General features: G+C 38.6%; 1 protein-coding gene across 2 annotated transcripts in view; it reads left to right on the forward strand.

Moving 5' to 3' along the window:
- GRIP1 (glutamate receptor interacting protein 1) overlaps positions 1-14,937 on the forward strand; it is a 332,455-nt gene that overhangs the window by 156,368 nt on the left and 161,150 nt on the right. For both annotated transcript variants that reach the window (XM_004381537.2, XM_004381538.2), the window contains exons 3-4: positions 7,434-7,569; positions 9,914-10,059. In XM_004381537.2, the coding sequence (XP_004381594.1) occupies positions 7,434-7,569; positions 9,914-10,059 (282 nt within the window). The remainder of the gene's footprint in view (positions 1-7,433; positions 7,570-9,913; positions 10,060-14,937) is intronic.

The raw sequence follows: 14,937 nt of genomic DNA on the forward strand, positions 1-14,937 counted from the left end.
GGGGACAAGGAAGCTGGTGATAGGGAACCCAAGGTTGAGTAAGGATATTGTTGATGTGTTGTGAGATTGTTAACCACTGTCATAGGGCAACATTTGTAATAACTGTTAAATGAGAAACTATTTTGTTCTGTAAGCCTTCACCTTAAGTGAGAATAACTGCACAATTGGAAGAGCGTAGTCAATGTCACTGAACTGTGTATGTAGAAATTTTTGAATCGGTATATCTTTGGCTATGTGTATTTTCACCAAAAAAATAAAAAGGTTGAGAAGTTAGAGGGTTGACATGTTGTGGGGTTGTTAACCAATGTCATAAACAATATGTGTACTAGTGTTTCATGAGAAACTATTTGTTCTGTAAGCTTTCACCTGAAGTACAATTAAAAAAAAAAAAAAATACAATGACATATCACTACACACTTATCAGAATAACTAAAATTAAAAAATAGCAACAACATCAAATGCTGGCAAGGATGCAGAGAAACTGTATCACTCATACTGTGCTAGTGTAAATATAAAATTATAGTCACTCTTGAAAATAGTGGCAGTTTATTAAAAACTAAATATGTAACTGCCATATTACCCAGCAATCATCCTGGGCATTTATTCCAGAGAGATGAATACCTGTGTTCCATAAAAATCTGTATATGAATGTTTATAGAATCTTTATTTGGAATATCCCAAACTGGAAACAAGCAAAGTGTCCTTCAACAGGTGAATGGTTAAACAAACTGTGGTACATTCATACCATGGAATACTGTTTAGCAATAAAATGGAACAATTACTGATACACAAAACAACTTGAATGAATCTCTAGAGAATTATGCTGAATGAAAAAAGCCAACCCCAAAAGGTACACATAGTATGATTCCATTTATATAACATTCTTGAATTGATAAAATTATAAAAATAGGGAATAGATTAGGGGTTTCCAGGAGCTTACTAAAGGGGTGGGCCAGGAGGGAAGAGGGTGTGGGTATAAGACAGCAACATGAGAGATTCTTGTGGTGATAATCTTAACTGTGATATTGTACTATAGTTTTGCAAGATGTTACCATTGGGGAAAATTGTGTGAGGAGTACAAAGGATCTCTGTATTATTTTTTACAACTACATGGGAAACTACAATTATCTTAAAAGGGCTAATTTAATCAAAAGAGGGAAAATGCAGAACAGAATTTCAAATTTTCATGGAATCTAAACTTTCTGGAGCCATGGAAGCTGGATGAACCCCTGCAACTATTGCCCAGAGATAATCTTTAAACCTGAAACCAGAAATATACCCTGAAGTCTTCTTAAAACCAAACAATAGATTAGCTTAAGTAGTAAAGACTGTCTGCCTTGAGCATTATGCTCTTTTAAGATCTATCAGTATGGGATCAAATTGACAGCAGCAACTGGAAAGATTAGATAGGAGCTTTGCGGGACAGTGAGTTTATGTTAATGGGGAAGGAACAACTCAGAAAAGGAGGGTGAGAATGGTTGCACAACTCAGAGTATAATCGATGTCACTAGATTGTACATGTAGACACTTGAATTGGTGTGTATTTTTGTATGTATGTTCTCAAGCACCACCACAACAAAATAAAATAAATTATTCAAAAAAAGTTTAATTAAGAAAAGTATCAATGCCAGTTCTCCATGTACAGGTATTCTGGTTCAGTTGGTGTGAGTGAGGGCAGGCATCAATATTTTAAAAGCTCTCCGGGTGATTCTAACATGAAGCCAGAATTAAAAAGCTTCAAATTGAAGTGATGGACTTGCACTCCCCAGAACGCATGTTATCCCCTACCCCTTGTTTGCCACCTTTTCCCCTCCCTCCATTTATCTAGCTGAGACTTTCTTCCATTCTTAGCTCAGGGATCAGTCCTCTGAGGAACCATCCGGAACACTGCCTGCCCAACTTGATTCAGGGCCGCCCAGGTTGTACCAGCATAGCCCTGTAATTACTTCTGTTACAGCCCTTAACGCTATTGTTATCATCACTATATGTTCATCTCTTCTCTTTCAGCAACTATTGTTACAATTGTCCACTTGGTAATTCTCTGTTTAAGTTCTAAATTTTAGGGGCTTGTGGAAAATTAAGAGTGGTTCCCCTTTTCTGGTACAAGCTATAAGTAATGACACAAGAGTTTCCAGACACTGAGAATTTCACAAACCAAAATAATGCTATTATACTGTACCTTTATTCTACACAAAACAGTGTTAGGAAACATGAAGATGGTCTAATGTGGGTTCCAAATGTCATGTGCCTATAATGCTTTTCTTTCTTTCTTTCTCTTTTTTTGAATGTCCAAGCAGATAGAAACTCTTGACTAGTTTTGGGGGGTAGATACAGAAGGCTTTGCCAGCCTCCCCACCCCAGGCCCCTACTTTTGGGGTGTCTGATTGTTCTGTGATTGGCAATAGTGGCAGACAGTCATAACTCAGTTACCTCATTTAGGTCAGCTTCATGGGCAGGCCCTATCTACTCTTCCATAGCAACATTAAACAGCAAGTTGGGGACACAACTTTTCACAGGATCTTTGCAAGGACATATGTTCCATTTTTGCAATAATGTAAGATGTATCTTGTGCTCCCCCCCCCAAAAAAAAATCCTATTGGCATTTTTATGGAAATTGTTAACTTTATAGATTAATTTAGGAAGAACTGACATCTTTTTAATGTTTGGTTTTGCTATGCAAGTAAGACCACTAGAGTATTGGTTCTTATGTATAAAACCAAACCTGTTGCTTCTAGTCAATTCTGACTTGTAGCAACCAGATGAGACAGAATAGAACTGCCCCCATAGGGTTTGCAAAGCTGTAATCTGTGGAAGCAGATAGCCTCATCTTCTTTCCTCAGAGCATCCAACCTCTCAGTTTGCAGCCGAGCACTTAACCACTGCACCACCAGGGCTCCTTGTTCCTATGTATAGATCCTGCATATTTTGTATTGTCTTTTCCTATGGGTTTTATCTTTCAGGTATTGTAAATGAGGTGTTTTCTTCTATGATAATTCCTAACCTAGCTGTTGTTTATATAAAGGCTATGGTTTTATGCATATTAATTTTGTAACCATCTACCTTATTAATTTTTTTAGATTTGTTTGCACGAATTTTTCAGAATTTTCTTTCTTTTGCCAAGCATTGATGTTACTTGCTTCAAATCTTGCTGGAGTCATAGTAATTCAAAGGTTTGAATCACAAACCCAAAGAAAAACCACAAACAGCTAAATTCCATCCTATCAATGAAATTCTTGTTGGTTATGTTGAGTGAATACTGGTACAGATGCAAATCTAGAATTTATTTTCTAAGATAATTAAATATGGTGATTAAAGAAAACGTCAAAACCTGAACCATCTCATTCCTCACCATCATCTGTTCCCTGTGCTGCTTGCTAATTTGGAGATGCTACAGTCTTTGCTACAAGGTCCTGCTTAGTTTGGAAAGGGATATTTGCCATTTAAATCACAAAAGAAAGAAATTGTCAGTACATACTGACTTGCCTAAATTCCCCAACTTCACAGCAGTGCTCTGTTCAGTAAGCTTGATATAAAAGTGAACTCATGCAAATGAATGCATCTGTCTTCATTTCTCTTTGCCATTAGGTCATTATGCAAACATTAAACACCAAAAAAGACATAAAATGATTGATTAGTTGAGTAGACAGCTCAGGTTAGCAGAAAAGAAACTCCAGAAGCATATTCCTCCCTCTCCATGCAACTACTTCTCTCCTATCCCCTCTGGAATATGCCTATAAAAGATTCAGTCGATCCTTCAGGGACCAAAGACACTTACTGGCAATTAACATTCTTGTGAATAGTGCATTTTCTCGCAACAATATTCTGTCTTTACTCCGAGTTTTGCCTCATTTAGAGTCCTTCTTTGGTCTCCTGCTCTGCTAATCCTAATCGATAAATACAGACAGTTTGAACAGAAGACAAAACTGTGAAATAGATGTTGCATTTGGAACCTCAAGCCTTTCTGTTTACGGGTGCTACTTCCATCTCCTCTGTGACTGCCTTCCCCGCAACCCACAGTGTGCCACGGTGGTCTCTGTGTAGCTTGTCTCTGTGACTAGGCTGTCAGCATCTTGAAGACAATAGTTTGGACTTTTTCCATCTTTGCGTTTTCGTGATTTAGTTTGTAGTAGGTGCTGGATAAATGCTTGAATCAATGAATGAACAAATTCCTCAATTAATGGTACATGTACATTTTCTTTCTTTCATGTCATTAAAACTAGCTCTTAGGTAAAATTTGAAGTATTTCTAAATGATGGGGTAATTGACTATTAACAGTTTAAAAAATAGCCCAGATGGCTGGATTTATATTCTAATGGAGATGAAATTAAATTAAGGGATTTGAGCTTTCCAGGTAGGTTTTCAGAATTCAGCCAGAAGTCTGGGAGGGACCTGAGATCCGTTCTGCAGAAATCTGCATTGCCTACCTCCCATAAGGCTGGATCTATGTACTGGTATCCTACTCTTTGCAGGAAGCATGTTCTTGAAAACCTGAGTATGAATAAAGTTTTTATGAATTGAGACTTATTTTTCACTTGCCTGGCATTACTACTTCATAGTTGCTTCTTTGTTCATTTCTGACTGACCCTTAAGACAGGCATTACAAAACTATGCTTCTAACTCTTCAAGTAAAGATCAATCATCAATGCTTAAATATACCAGGATCACTCTGCATTTTAAAGGGATGCAGAGAATTCTTTTGCTGGGCAAAATTGTCAGGCACATTATGTCCTTGTAATATGAATAGCCACCATCTAGTATACCATTTTGGTTACTTTTAATCATAACTATTTTTAAATAATTTATACCTAGGATTCTGCCCACATGGATTATAAAACCAAAACCCAAACCCATTGCTGTCAAGTTGATTCTGACTCATAGTGACCCTATAGGACAGAGTAGAACTGCCCCATAGGGTTTCCAAGGCTGTAGTGTTTATGGGAGCAAACTGCTGTATCTTTCTCCCACAGAGTGGCTGGTGGGTTTGAACTGCTGTCCTTTTGGTCAGCAGCTGAGTGCTTAACTAGTGCGCCACCAGGGCTCCTTACAAGGTTTATAAGGGTTGTTTATTATGTTGATCACTTAAATATCAGTTGGACCCTTGTATGTTTTGTAGGATGTATAGGGGGTTGTTTTGTTTTAATGAGGTATAGGTAGAATGAAAGTGATGGTCTTACTACAGATTCTTCGAGTAAATGATGTAAAAGGCTCTGGGCTTTTATGCATTTGGCAAGAATTTTGAGAGGAGTATCCTGAATTTCAATCATTATTTGGTCTTATATAAAACATAGTAGGTGAAGAGACATCATACACTCATAGGTTCTCCCTCGGCTTCTCCTTTAAAGAGCAGTAACAACTCACATATGAAGTATCGTCAAACAGACATAATACTGCAGACGTCCAGAGATGGTATGCTGGACCTGACAATCTTGAAAGCCTTGCATGGAATGGTATTCTGTAAGTTGTTGAGTATGATGGCGGCCTGCCATGCCTTGCCTTCTCTTGTTGTAGGGGAAAAACATCATAAAGTTTAGTGAACCAAAAAGTAAGTTTTATTCAGCATATATTCAAAAAGGCAAAAGTGGGAAATGGACAACCATGCTGCCAGAGCCATGTCTGCCCGAGTCCAAGGAAATATCACAGAACAGACAAAAGTGGGAAAATGGATAAGCATGCTGCTACAGCCATGTCTGCCCGAGTCCAAAGAATATTATAGAGTAGGCAAGAATGGGAAAACAGACAGGTATGCTGCCATAGCCTTGTCTGACTGAGTCCAAAGAACCATTACAGAGTCATCAGTATATATTAACATTACAAACAGGCAAAACCATTGAAAGCTTAGCCTTTTCAGATTGGCTAGAAACTGTGATCCTACATTTTGAATTGTCTTTCTTAACAACCATTGGTACAAGTTTCAGTAATGAGAGTCAGGAGGGTCTTCATTGGTCCAACAAATTTCTATTCACTAAATGCTAATAGAAAAAGATAAGAGTGGAAAGTCTTTTGTGTTGTGTTTGATCGGCTTTATGTGAAAGTTTCCCTAAAAGATATTTTCCAAGATTATCTTAGCTATTGTCTTTATACCTCAGGGCCCAGTTGATGTGTCCTTGTGAGTCCTTGTGAGCCCAGCTCCAGCTCGGTCACATTCTCTGTGCTCAAGGACAGAGAATAAGGACTCCAATATTATTTCCTAAATCACTCTATCCAAATCCTCTGTTCCCATCACTAGATTAGATGAGACATTATTTCTTTCCCTGACATGATTTGATTTTCATTGGCTAGTGGGATCATATACTAGCTGCAGCAGTTTAAAAACCTTTACAATAAGCATTCGCGTAGATTTTTGAAATTATAATTAACTCTTACATGTAATTAAGGAAGGGCCAGATGTATGCAAATAATCTTTTTTTAAAATTTGACTTTGAAAAAGCATATCTGTTCTTGCATTTTAATATCAGTATTTTCAGTGTTCTAAAAGCTCTTACCTGAAATTCATTACCTGATTCAGGAAGAGCTGGAAAACTGTCCAGCCTGCCCATCCCTACCCAGCATGTATGTTTGCAGAGAGGGGAAATAACATCACAGAGATTTTCAAAATAGTATTTATCATAATTAGCCTCTGGATAAATAAATATTGACTCTACTTTTATATCCAAAAGATATGATATTTATAAAGTTTTCTAACCTTCTGCCGGGACTAAAATCAAAAGATTTGCATTCTTTCTTGATGTACAGACATTAGCCCCATAGGATCTGTGAGATTTTAAGTTCTGAAAATAGGGAATGAAGGATTTGCAGAAATTACCTGGGGATTCTGGGGACCAACCCTGCCTTGCCATATTGTGACATATTCTATAAGAAATGACATGAGTTGTTACACGAAAAGGCATTATAATCTGAACAACAACAACAAAAAGTAGAGAGCCATTAATGTTTTTCTTGGACCTGTAGGAAGCTCTCTTTTCTTTTGTCAGTTAGTCTCTTAAGCTGAAATGTACCAAGAACTTGGAATCTGCTGCTGTACTATATGTATTTGTATTATTGTTTAAAATTCTGTCCTAACCTCTTATAGCTTTTAATTGTACCCTTTGGAATTACCAGGAGAAAAACCAGAGAAAGTCACTTGAGAATGGCAGAAAACAAAGGGTGAATATTATGGTTCGTACACAGCCATGCTGGACTATTTATTGTCAACCTAGAATGAACTACCCCACTGGTGCCTATTTTAATAACCTATAGTGGAATAACTGCCTCAGCTTTATCTGCATGCACATCTTTATGAGATAACTCTGTAAATTGCAATGGAAGGAAGCCACAGATATCTTTTCTCATTAAAAAAAAAGTGGGAAGTTACAGGGAGAAGTCACTTAACCACACACAAAAAAAATCTGTGATTTGACTCTTGTTTAATAAGGTAAATACTTTTCTTTTAACAGAGGAATTCAAGGGCTCCACAGTCGTTGAATTGATGAAGAAAGAAGGCACTACGCTCGGTCTGACAGTATCTGGAGGAATTGATAAGGATGGCAAGCCAAGAGTATCTAATCTGCGGCAAGGAGGCATTGCTGCTAGGTAACTGCATCTCAGGGAAATGTAGAAAAGGGATCAGAGGGTGTAATTAATTCAAAAATCAAAGCTTCATTAGGAAAGGTCACTAATAAATAAATGACAGCTACTATTTGCCAGGCAGCACCTCTGCGCAGAACCACAGAGGGTTATGTTTCAGAAGCTGCCCTACTGGTCTGTCCATGTGGCTTTTCTGGCCAATGCCAGAGTCACCAGGGATTCTCCTGTCATCTCAGGAGGAGCCAGGCCCTCATAAGTTTTGAATTTTAAAATGCCTGTATGGATCTCGTCCCAAACGTGCCACTGAATAGTGGGAAATGAGACACTTGGATCATCTAAATGTGGAATATATGATGTATATGGGGAAGGAGCCCTGGTGGTGCAATAGTTAAGAGCTCGGCTGCTAACCAGAAGGTTGGCAGTTCAAATCCACCAGCCGCTCCTTGGAAACCCTATGGGGCAGTTCTACTCTGGCCTGTAGGATCACTATGAGTCAGAATCGACTTGACGGCAACAGGTTTGGTTTTGGTTTTTTGGTATGGGGGGAAACTGCCATCGAGGGAAATAGTGACCTAGAAAGAGTGGGAATCCCATCTCCAAGTTTCTAAATAAAAACTTTACTTGTCCCACATTTTCTTACTTTTCTACTTGTGGGATTCTCCTTTTCATCAAGACAAAAAGTTGTTTCCAAAAGGATAAAAGGCATAGAGCAGGATGTCTCATTTTGTCCTTCTTCCCATGAGCTGCAAATTGTACTAGTATTGCCAACGATAGAATGTCCTGGATTGAAAGAGGGTGTTGAGAAGAGAGGAAGCTTGCTTTATAGTGAAATTCTCAATTTACCTCAGAAAGGAGGATGGAATGGTCAGGTTTCATTAAGAGTGAGGTTAACTTACCTTAAGGCTTGGACACCAATATTCTTGTCCACATAATCCCAAGTTAAGTTTTAGAGTTCTTGCCTTATAAAGTTTGATCGGAAATAGTGATGACTTTGGATGATCTACCTTTTCGTACAATTAATAAGCTTAACCCAGTGGAGTGCTCCATGATCTGAAGGTATTGTTTGTAAGAGAGGCTAACGGGAACATGATCACCTTAATCTGTTTTCTTCAGGCTTTTAAGAGACTTCTTTCCACACCATAGCCTCCTTTATTTTATCACAGCCATGACCAGTCTCTGATGCTAGGGCTTCATATTTCTCCAGCACTTCTTCAGATGTAGACCTTGAAACAAGTGTGAATAAGGGGGAAGGATGCCATTTTGAGTTGTAGTAATGCTGTGATTAAAAGTAGTGCTATGTCAGTTTTATGTCAATCATCTAATATTTATTTAAGGCACTGCCATTTTACAGATAGTAAATCAAAAGAGTTAAAGATAAGATCCGTGCCTTAAAGGGGCTTATAATCTATTAGGGGAGATAAGGTGTAAAAAACATGAAACATTTGAGAGCACTAATGGCATTGTATAATAGTAAAAAGCAACAATGCGAAAATTGTCACAAATGAGTGGCAGTAAGGCTATGGTGAGAGCGACAGTATGGACTATAGGCTGGCTCAGACTAGGAAGGCTCTCAGAAGGAAGAATGATTTGGGCTGGACTTACATAAAATAAATGAATTAGGTATTTCTATTTTGGGAGAAAATGTCATTGAAGGTCCTTGTCAGTGACACAAATTTTAATTCCTGTCATCGGTCTTGCTGTGTGTTCTTGGTTTAGAAGTAGAGGGCAACCAAGGTTCTATTATGGTGGTGAAGAGAGATGGGACTGTTTCTGAAATCCAATATTCTCATTGTGGTTTCTTTTTCACCAGTATTCTTTTTATTAGTCCTGTGGTTAGCAATAAACAGCAAAATAAGCTGACTTTCCTTGGCCCTGGATAAACCCCCCAGTGAAGATGCTGAAAACAATGAAATTTTCAAAAGGCATGGAGCAAAAATGAGAGTGAATGAGAAGAAAGAAAAAGATCTGTTGTGTCCAGGATCTGGGTAATCTTCCCCAGAGAACCAACCTTTTATGAGCACAGCAACTATAACAAATTTTCTCTTTATTTTGTTTTATGGTGCTCTTTAAAAAGAAAAGGGCCAAAAGGTTAGGAAAAATCTGAACAGCAGCAGACTCAGTGCAGGAGTTCTAAAGTAGAACAGGCAGCACGAGTAGGAGGGACCCATTTCATCTCTCATCCACCCTTGGCTGTACTGTACTCTTATTCTTAGGGGCCAGCCATAGCCTAGGTGGCAGGCACTTCTGCTTTCAAGCTTCTAGGCTTAAATACTCATTCATGAGAGCAAAGTGGAAAATACCATCAGGCTAGCCTGTGGTGTCCACTGAATAGACATTCTCTATTTTGCAGAAGCGATCAGCTGGATGTGGGCGACTACATCAAAGCAGTGAATGGAATCAACCTGGCCAAATTCCGCCATGACGAGATCATCAGCTTGCTGAAGAATGTTGGAGAAAGAGTGGTTCTTGAAGTCGAGTACGAGCTTCCCCCAGTCTGTGAGTACTCACAACTCAGGAGCAGAATGACTGCATCACTAAAGCAATTGGTTCCTTCCCCCCGCCCCTTTTTGCAATCAGTGTCTCATTTTAGAAATGGCAGATTCCTTGAGAGTTTCTTGATATTTAAAAATATTTGAATGGAGAAACTTATAGCCTACTCAGGAAGAATTAAAAAGAGCATAGGTAACAGTGATATTATAGGGTGGGTGTTCCATTTAGGTGATCTGTGCATGTCATATAGTATATAATAGAGTGTTGAGAGCTTGAACTGTGGTACCAGTTAAATGTCAGTAAGATTTTTGTGATATTTCAATGCTGAAATCATGCAAAATACTTAAAAAGCACCATCATACACTTGGTAAGCAACTAATAATATTAGCTATCATTACCATTGTTATTATTATTATTATTATTACACACAAGGCACTGTTTTTTCTTGAACTTTAAAAGAGTTGGTTTGTGTTGGAATCACTATCTCAAACCATTGCCAAGGAGTTAAGGGAAACCAGATATCTGGAGCTAATGTTCTTTGATTATCCATTTTAATGCACCAGGAATATGAATGTAATAAAACACAACACTTCCTAAAAGGAACTCAGTATAGTTTTCAAAAGTAAGGGCAATAGTGAAGATTTGCTGAATATTATGGGTGACCCAGAGTTGGGGGTTTTTGGAAAGACTTGAAGGAGATTATGCAAGCCAAGCAGGAAGAGGAACATTCCAGGCAGGGAGGTCAGAAAATAGTCCACTGGACAGGTTGAACTACAAACAGATTGGAGTTGCCGGAGGACAAGGGGAAAGACAGAGAGGGCCGGAAGAGGGACGAGGTCAGAGAGGTCAACAGGAGCCAAACGACTGTTGGCTTTGTGGGCCATTTTGGTGGAGCTTGGGTGCATCTAGTGGGCCATAAGGAGCCTTCAAAAGCTTTTAAAGCCAGGAAACAATATCATTAGGTCTGATGATATTTTTAGATCTCTCATTATAGGAGAATAGCTCAGAGGATATAAGCAGGAATACAGTTTTCGAAAAAAGAGGTGATATCCTGGATAAACATAACAGTAGTAGGGTTAAAGAGGAGAGGGTGGGTATGAGAAATACTTACTGCAGGTTAAAACCTGTCATGCCTTGGTGATTAGGACAGCTTTTCCTTCTTTATGCGTTAAAGCTGATAGGAAAAAGAAAAATACATCTTTTTCTAAAGACAAAAGTGGAAATAAAAGAGAAGAGGTCTGTTTTCCAAGGATTATCTCTGCCCCTTTGTATTATGTTAGGGGAAATTAATAAGATCTTTGAGTTCACAAGGTCAAAAAAGATTAATAAGCCTCCCCTTCACTTAGCTCAGACAGTTAGAGCTGAAGGAGGCTGCCCACGGCTGAGGTCCTGTGAAGAAAGATGACTGCTGAGAGATAAGCTGCCCAAGGCTGAGACTGGCAGCTCTCTCAATAATCACAGCAGTTTGAGGCTTAGCAGCCCAAGAATCCAGAAAGAACCCCAAAGGAGAGAGAGAGTATGTATGATCTGATGGAGGAAAAACTGAAGTTTGACCTTGGGCAAACCATTTATCTTTTCTGAGATTCAGTTTTATGAAAAAGGAACGGTTAGTCTACGTGAGTTTTTGTGTTATTTTTTAATTAAAAATTATGTGATGTTTTGACACTGTGTTTAGGGAGAATATTACCAAATGGTATCTTAGGTATTTATGTATTAAAAGTGGGTCTAGAGCAGTGCCTTCAAATATTTTTTGGTCAAGTAACTACTAAAAGAAGTTTGCGATATTATTTGACCCTCACCCATTTTTGACTTGTTGTTATTGTTGTTGTTGGGTGCCTTCGAGTCAGTTCTGACTCAGAGAGCCTATGTACAAAAGAACGAAACACTGCCTGGTCCTGCAACATCCTCACAATTATTGCTATGTTTGAGCCCGTTGTTGCAGCCACTGTGTCAATCCATCTCCTTGAGGGTCTTCCTCTTTTTTGCTGACCATCTACTTTACCAAGTATGATATCGTTCTCTAGGGACTGACCCCTCCTGATAACATGTCCAAACTATGTGAGAAAAAGTCTCACCATCCTTGCTTCTAAGAAGCATTCTGGCTGTTCTTCTTCCAAGACAAATTTGTTCATTCTTCTGGCAGTCCCTGGTATATTCAATATTCTTCACCACCACCTTAATTCCAAGGTATAAATTCTTCTTCAGTCTTCCTTATTCAATGTCCAGCTTTTGCATGCATATAAGGTGTTTGAAATTACCATGGCTTGGGTCATACGCACCTTAGTCCTCAAAGTGACATCTTTGCTTTTTAACATTTTAAAGAGGTCTTTTGCAGCAGATTTGCCCAGTGCAATACGTTGTTTGATTTCTTGACTGCTACTTCCATGGGCGTTGATTGTGGATCCAAGTAAAATGAAATCCTTAACAACTTCAATCTTGTCTCCGTTTTTCATGATGCTGCTTATTGGTCCCATTGTGAGGATTTTTGTTTTCTTTATGTTGACCTGTAATCCATACTGAAGGCTGTAGTTTTTGATCTTCATCAGTAAGTGCTTCAAGTCCTTTTCACTTTCAGCAGGCAAAGTTGTGTCATCTGCATATTGCAAGTTGTTAATGAGTCTTACTTCAGTCCTGATGCCACATTCTTCTTCATTTAGTCCAGCTTCTTGAATTATTTGCTGAGCACACAGATTGAACAAGTATGGTGAAAGGATACGACCTTGATGCACACCTTTCCTGATTTTAAAGCATGCAGTATCCCCTTGCTCTGCTCGAAGGACTGCCTCTTGGTCTATGTACAGGTTCCACATGAGCACAATTAAGTGTTCTGGAATTCCCATTCTTACACAGTGTTATCCATAAATTGTTATGATCCACACAGTTGAATGCCTTTACATATTCAATAAAACACAGGTAAACATCTTTCTGGTATTCTCTGCTTTCAGCCAATATCCATCTGACATTAGCAATAATATTCTTGGTTCCATGTCCTCTTCTGAATGTGGCTTGAATTTCTGGCACTTCCCTGTCAATATGCTGCTGCAACCACTTTTGAATTATGTTCAGCCAAATTTTACTTGTGCATGATATTAATGATATTGTTTGATAATTTCCACATTCTGTTGGATCACCTTTCTTTGGAATAGGCACAAATATGGATGTCTTCCAGTTGGCTGGCCAGGTAGGTGTCTTCCAAATTTCTTGGCATGGACAAGTGAGCGCTTCCAGTGCTGCATTCATTTGTTGAAATATCTCAGTTGGTATTCTGTCAATTCCTGGAGCCTTCTTTTTCGCCAGTGCCTTCAGTGCGTCTTGAGGTTCCTCCTTCAGTACCATCAGTTCTTGATCATATGCTACTTCCTGAAATGGTTGAACATCGACCAGTTCTTTTTGGTACAGTGACTCTGTGTATTCCTTCCATCTTCATTTGATGCTTTCTGGGTCATTCAATATTTTGCCCATAGAATCTTTCAATATTGCAGCTTGAGGTTTGAGTTTTTTCTTCAATTCTTTCAGCTTGAGCAATGCCAAGTGTATTCTTCCCTTTCATTTTTCTAACTCAAAGTCTTTGCATAGTTCATTATAATACTTTACTTTGTCTTCTCAAACTGCCCTTTGAAATCTTCTGTTCAACTCTTTTATTTCATGATTTCTGTCATTCGCTTTAGCTACTCTACATTCAAGAGCAAGCTTCAGTGTCTTCTGACATCCATTTTTGTCTTTTCTTTCTTTCCTATCTTTTTAATGACCTTTTGCTTTCCTCATGTATGGTGTGCTTGATGTCATCCCACAACTTGTCTGGTCTTCAGTCATTGGTGGTCAGTGTGTCAAATCTGTTCTCGAGATGGTCTCTAGATTGAGGTGGGATATACTCAGGGTCATACTTTGGCTCTTGATTTGTTTTAATATTCTTCAGCTTCAACTTGAACTTGCAGATGATCAATTTAATGGTCTGTTCTGCATTCAGCTGCTGGCCTTGTTCTGACTGATGACGTCGAGCTTCTCCATCATCTTTTTCCACCGATGTAGTTGATTTGATTCCTGTGTATTCCGTCTGGGAAGATCCACATGTAGTCCTTGTTGTGGAAAAAAGGTATTTCCAATGAATAAGTCATCAGTCTTGCAAAATTCTATCATGCAGTCTCCAGCATCATTTCTATCACCATGGCCATATTTTCCAACTACCGATCTTTCTTCTTTGTATTGATAATCACTGGTGATTGTAATGCAAAAGTTGGAAACATCTTGACTGCATGTTTGATCAATTTCAGACTGCAGAAGTTGATAAAAATGTTCAATGTCTTCATTTTTGGCATTAGTGGTTGATGCATAAATTTGAATAATAGTCATATTAACCCGTTTTCCTTGTAGGCATATGGATATTATCCTGTCACTGATAGTGATGTACTTCAGAATAGATCTTGAAATGTTCTTTTTGATGATGAATGCAACACCATTCCCCTTCAATTTGTCATTCCTGGCATAGTAGACCATATGATTGTCTGATTCAAAATGGCCAATACCAGTCCATTTCAGCTCACTAATGCCTAGGATATCTATCTCCAAGCGTTCCATTTCATTTTTGACGACTTCCAATTTTCCTAGATTCATACTTCATACGTTCCACATTCTGATTATTAATGGATGTTTATGGCTGCTTCTTCTCATTTTGAGTTTTGCCAGGTCAGCAAATGAAAGCTTTACTCCATCCACATCATTAAAGTCAACTGTACGTTGAGTAGACAGCTCTTCCTCAGTCTATTCTGAGTGCCTTCCAGCCTGAGGGGCTCATCTTCTAGCACTGTATCAGACAATGTTCCACTGCTATTCATAAGGTTTTCACTGGAAAATTTTTTTTTTGCTGTCATTCCGATTACAGGCAGT

This window comes from Trichechus manatus, unplaced genomic scaffold (genome assembly GCF_000243295.1).
Source record: "Trichechus manatus latirostris isolate Lorelei unplaced genomic scaffold, TriManLat1.0 scaffold00086, whole genome shotgun sequence".
NCBI lineage: Eukaryota > Metazoa > Chordata > Mammalia > Sirenia > Trichechidae > Trichechus > Trichechus manatus.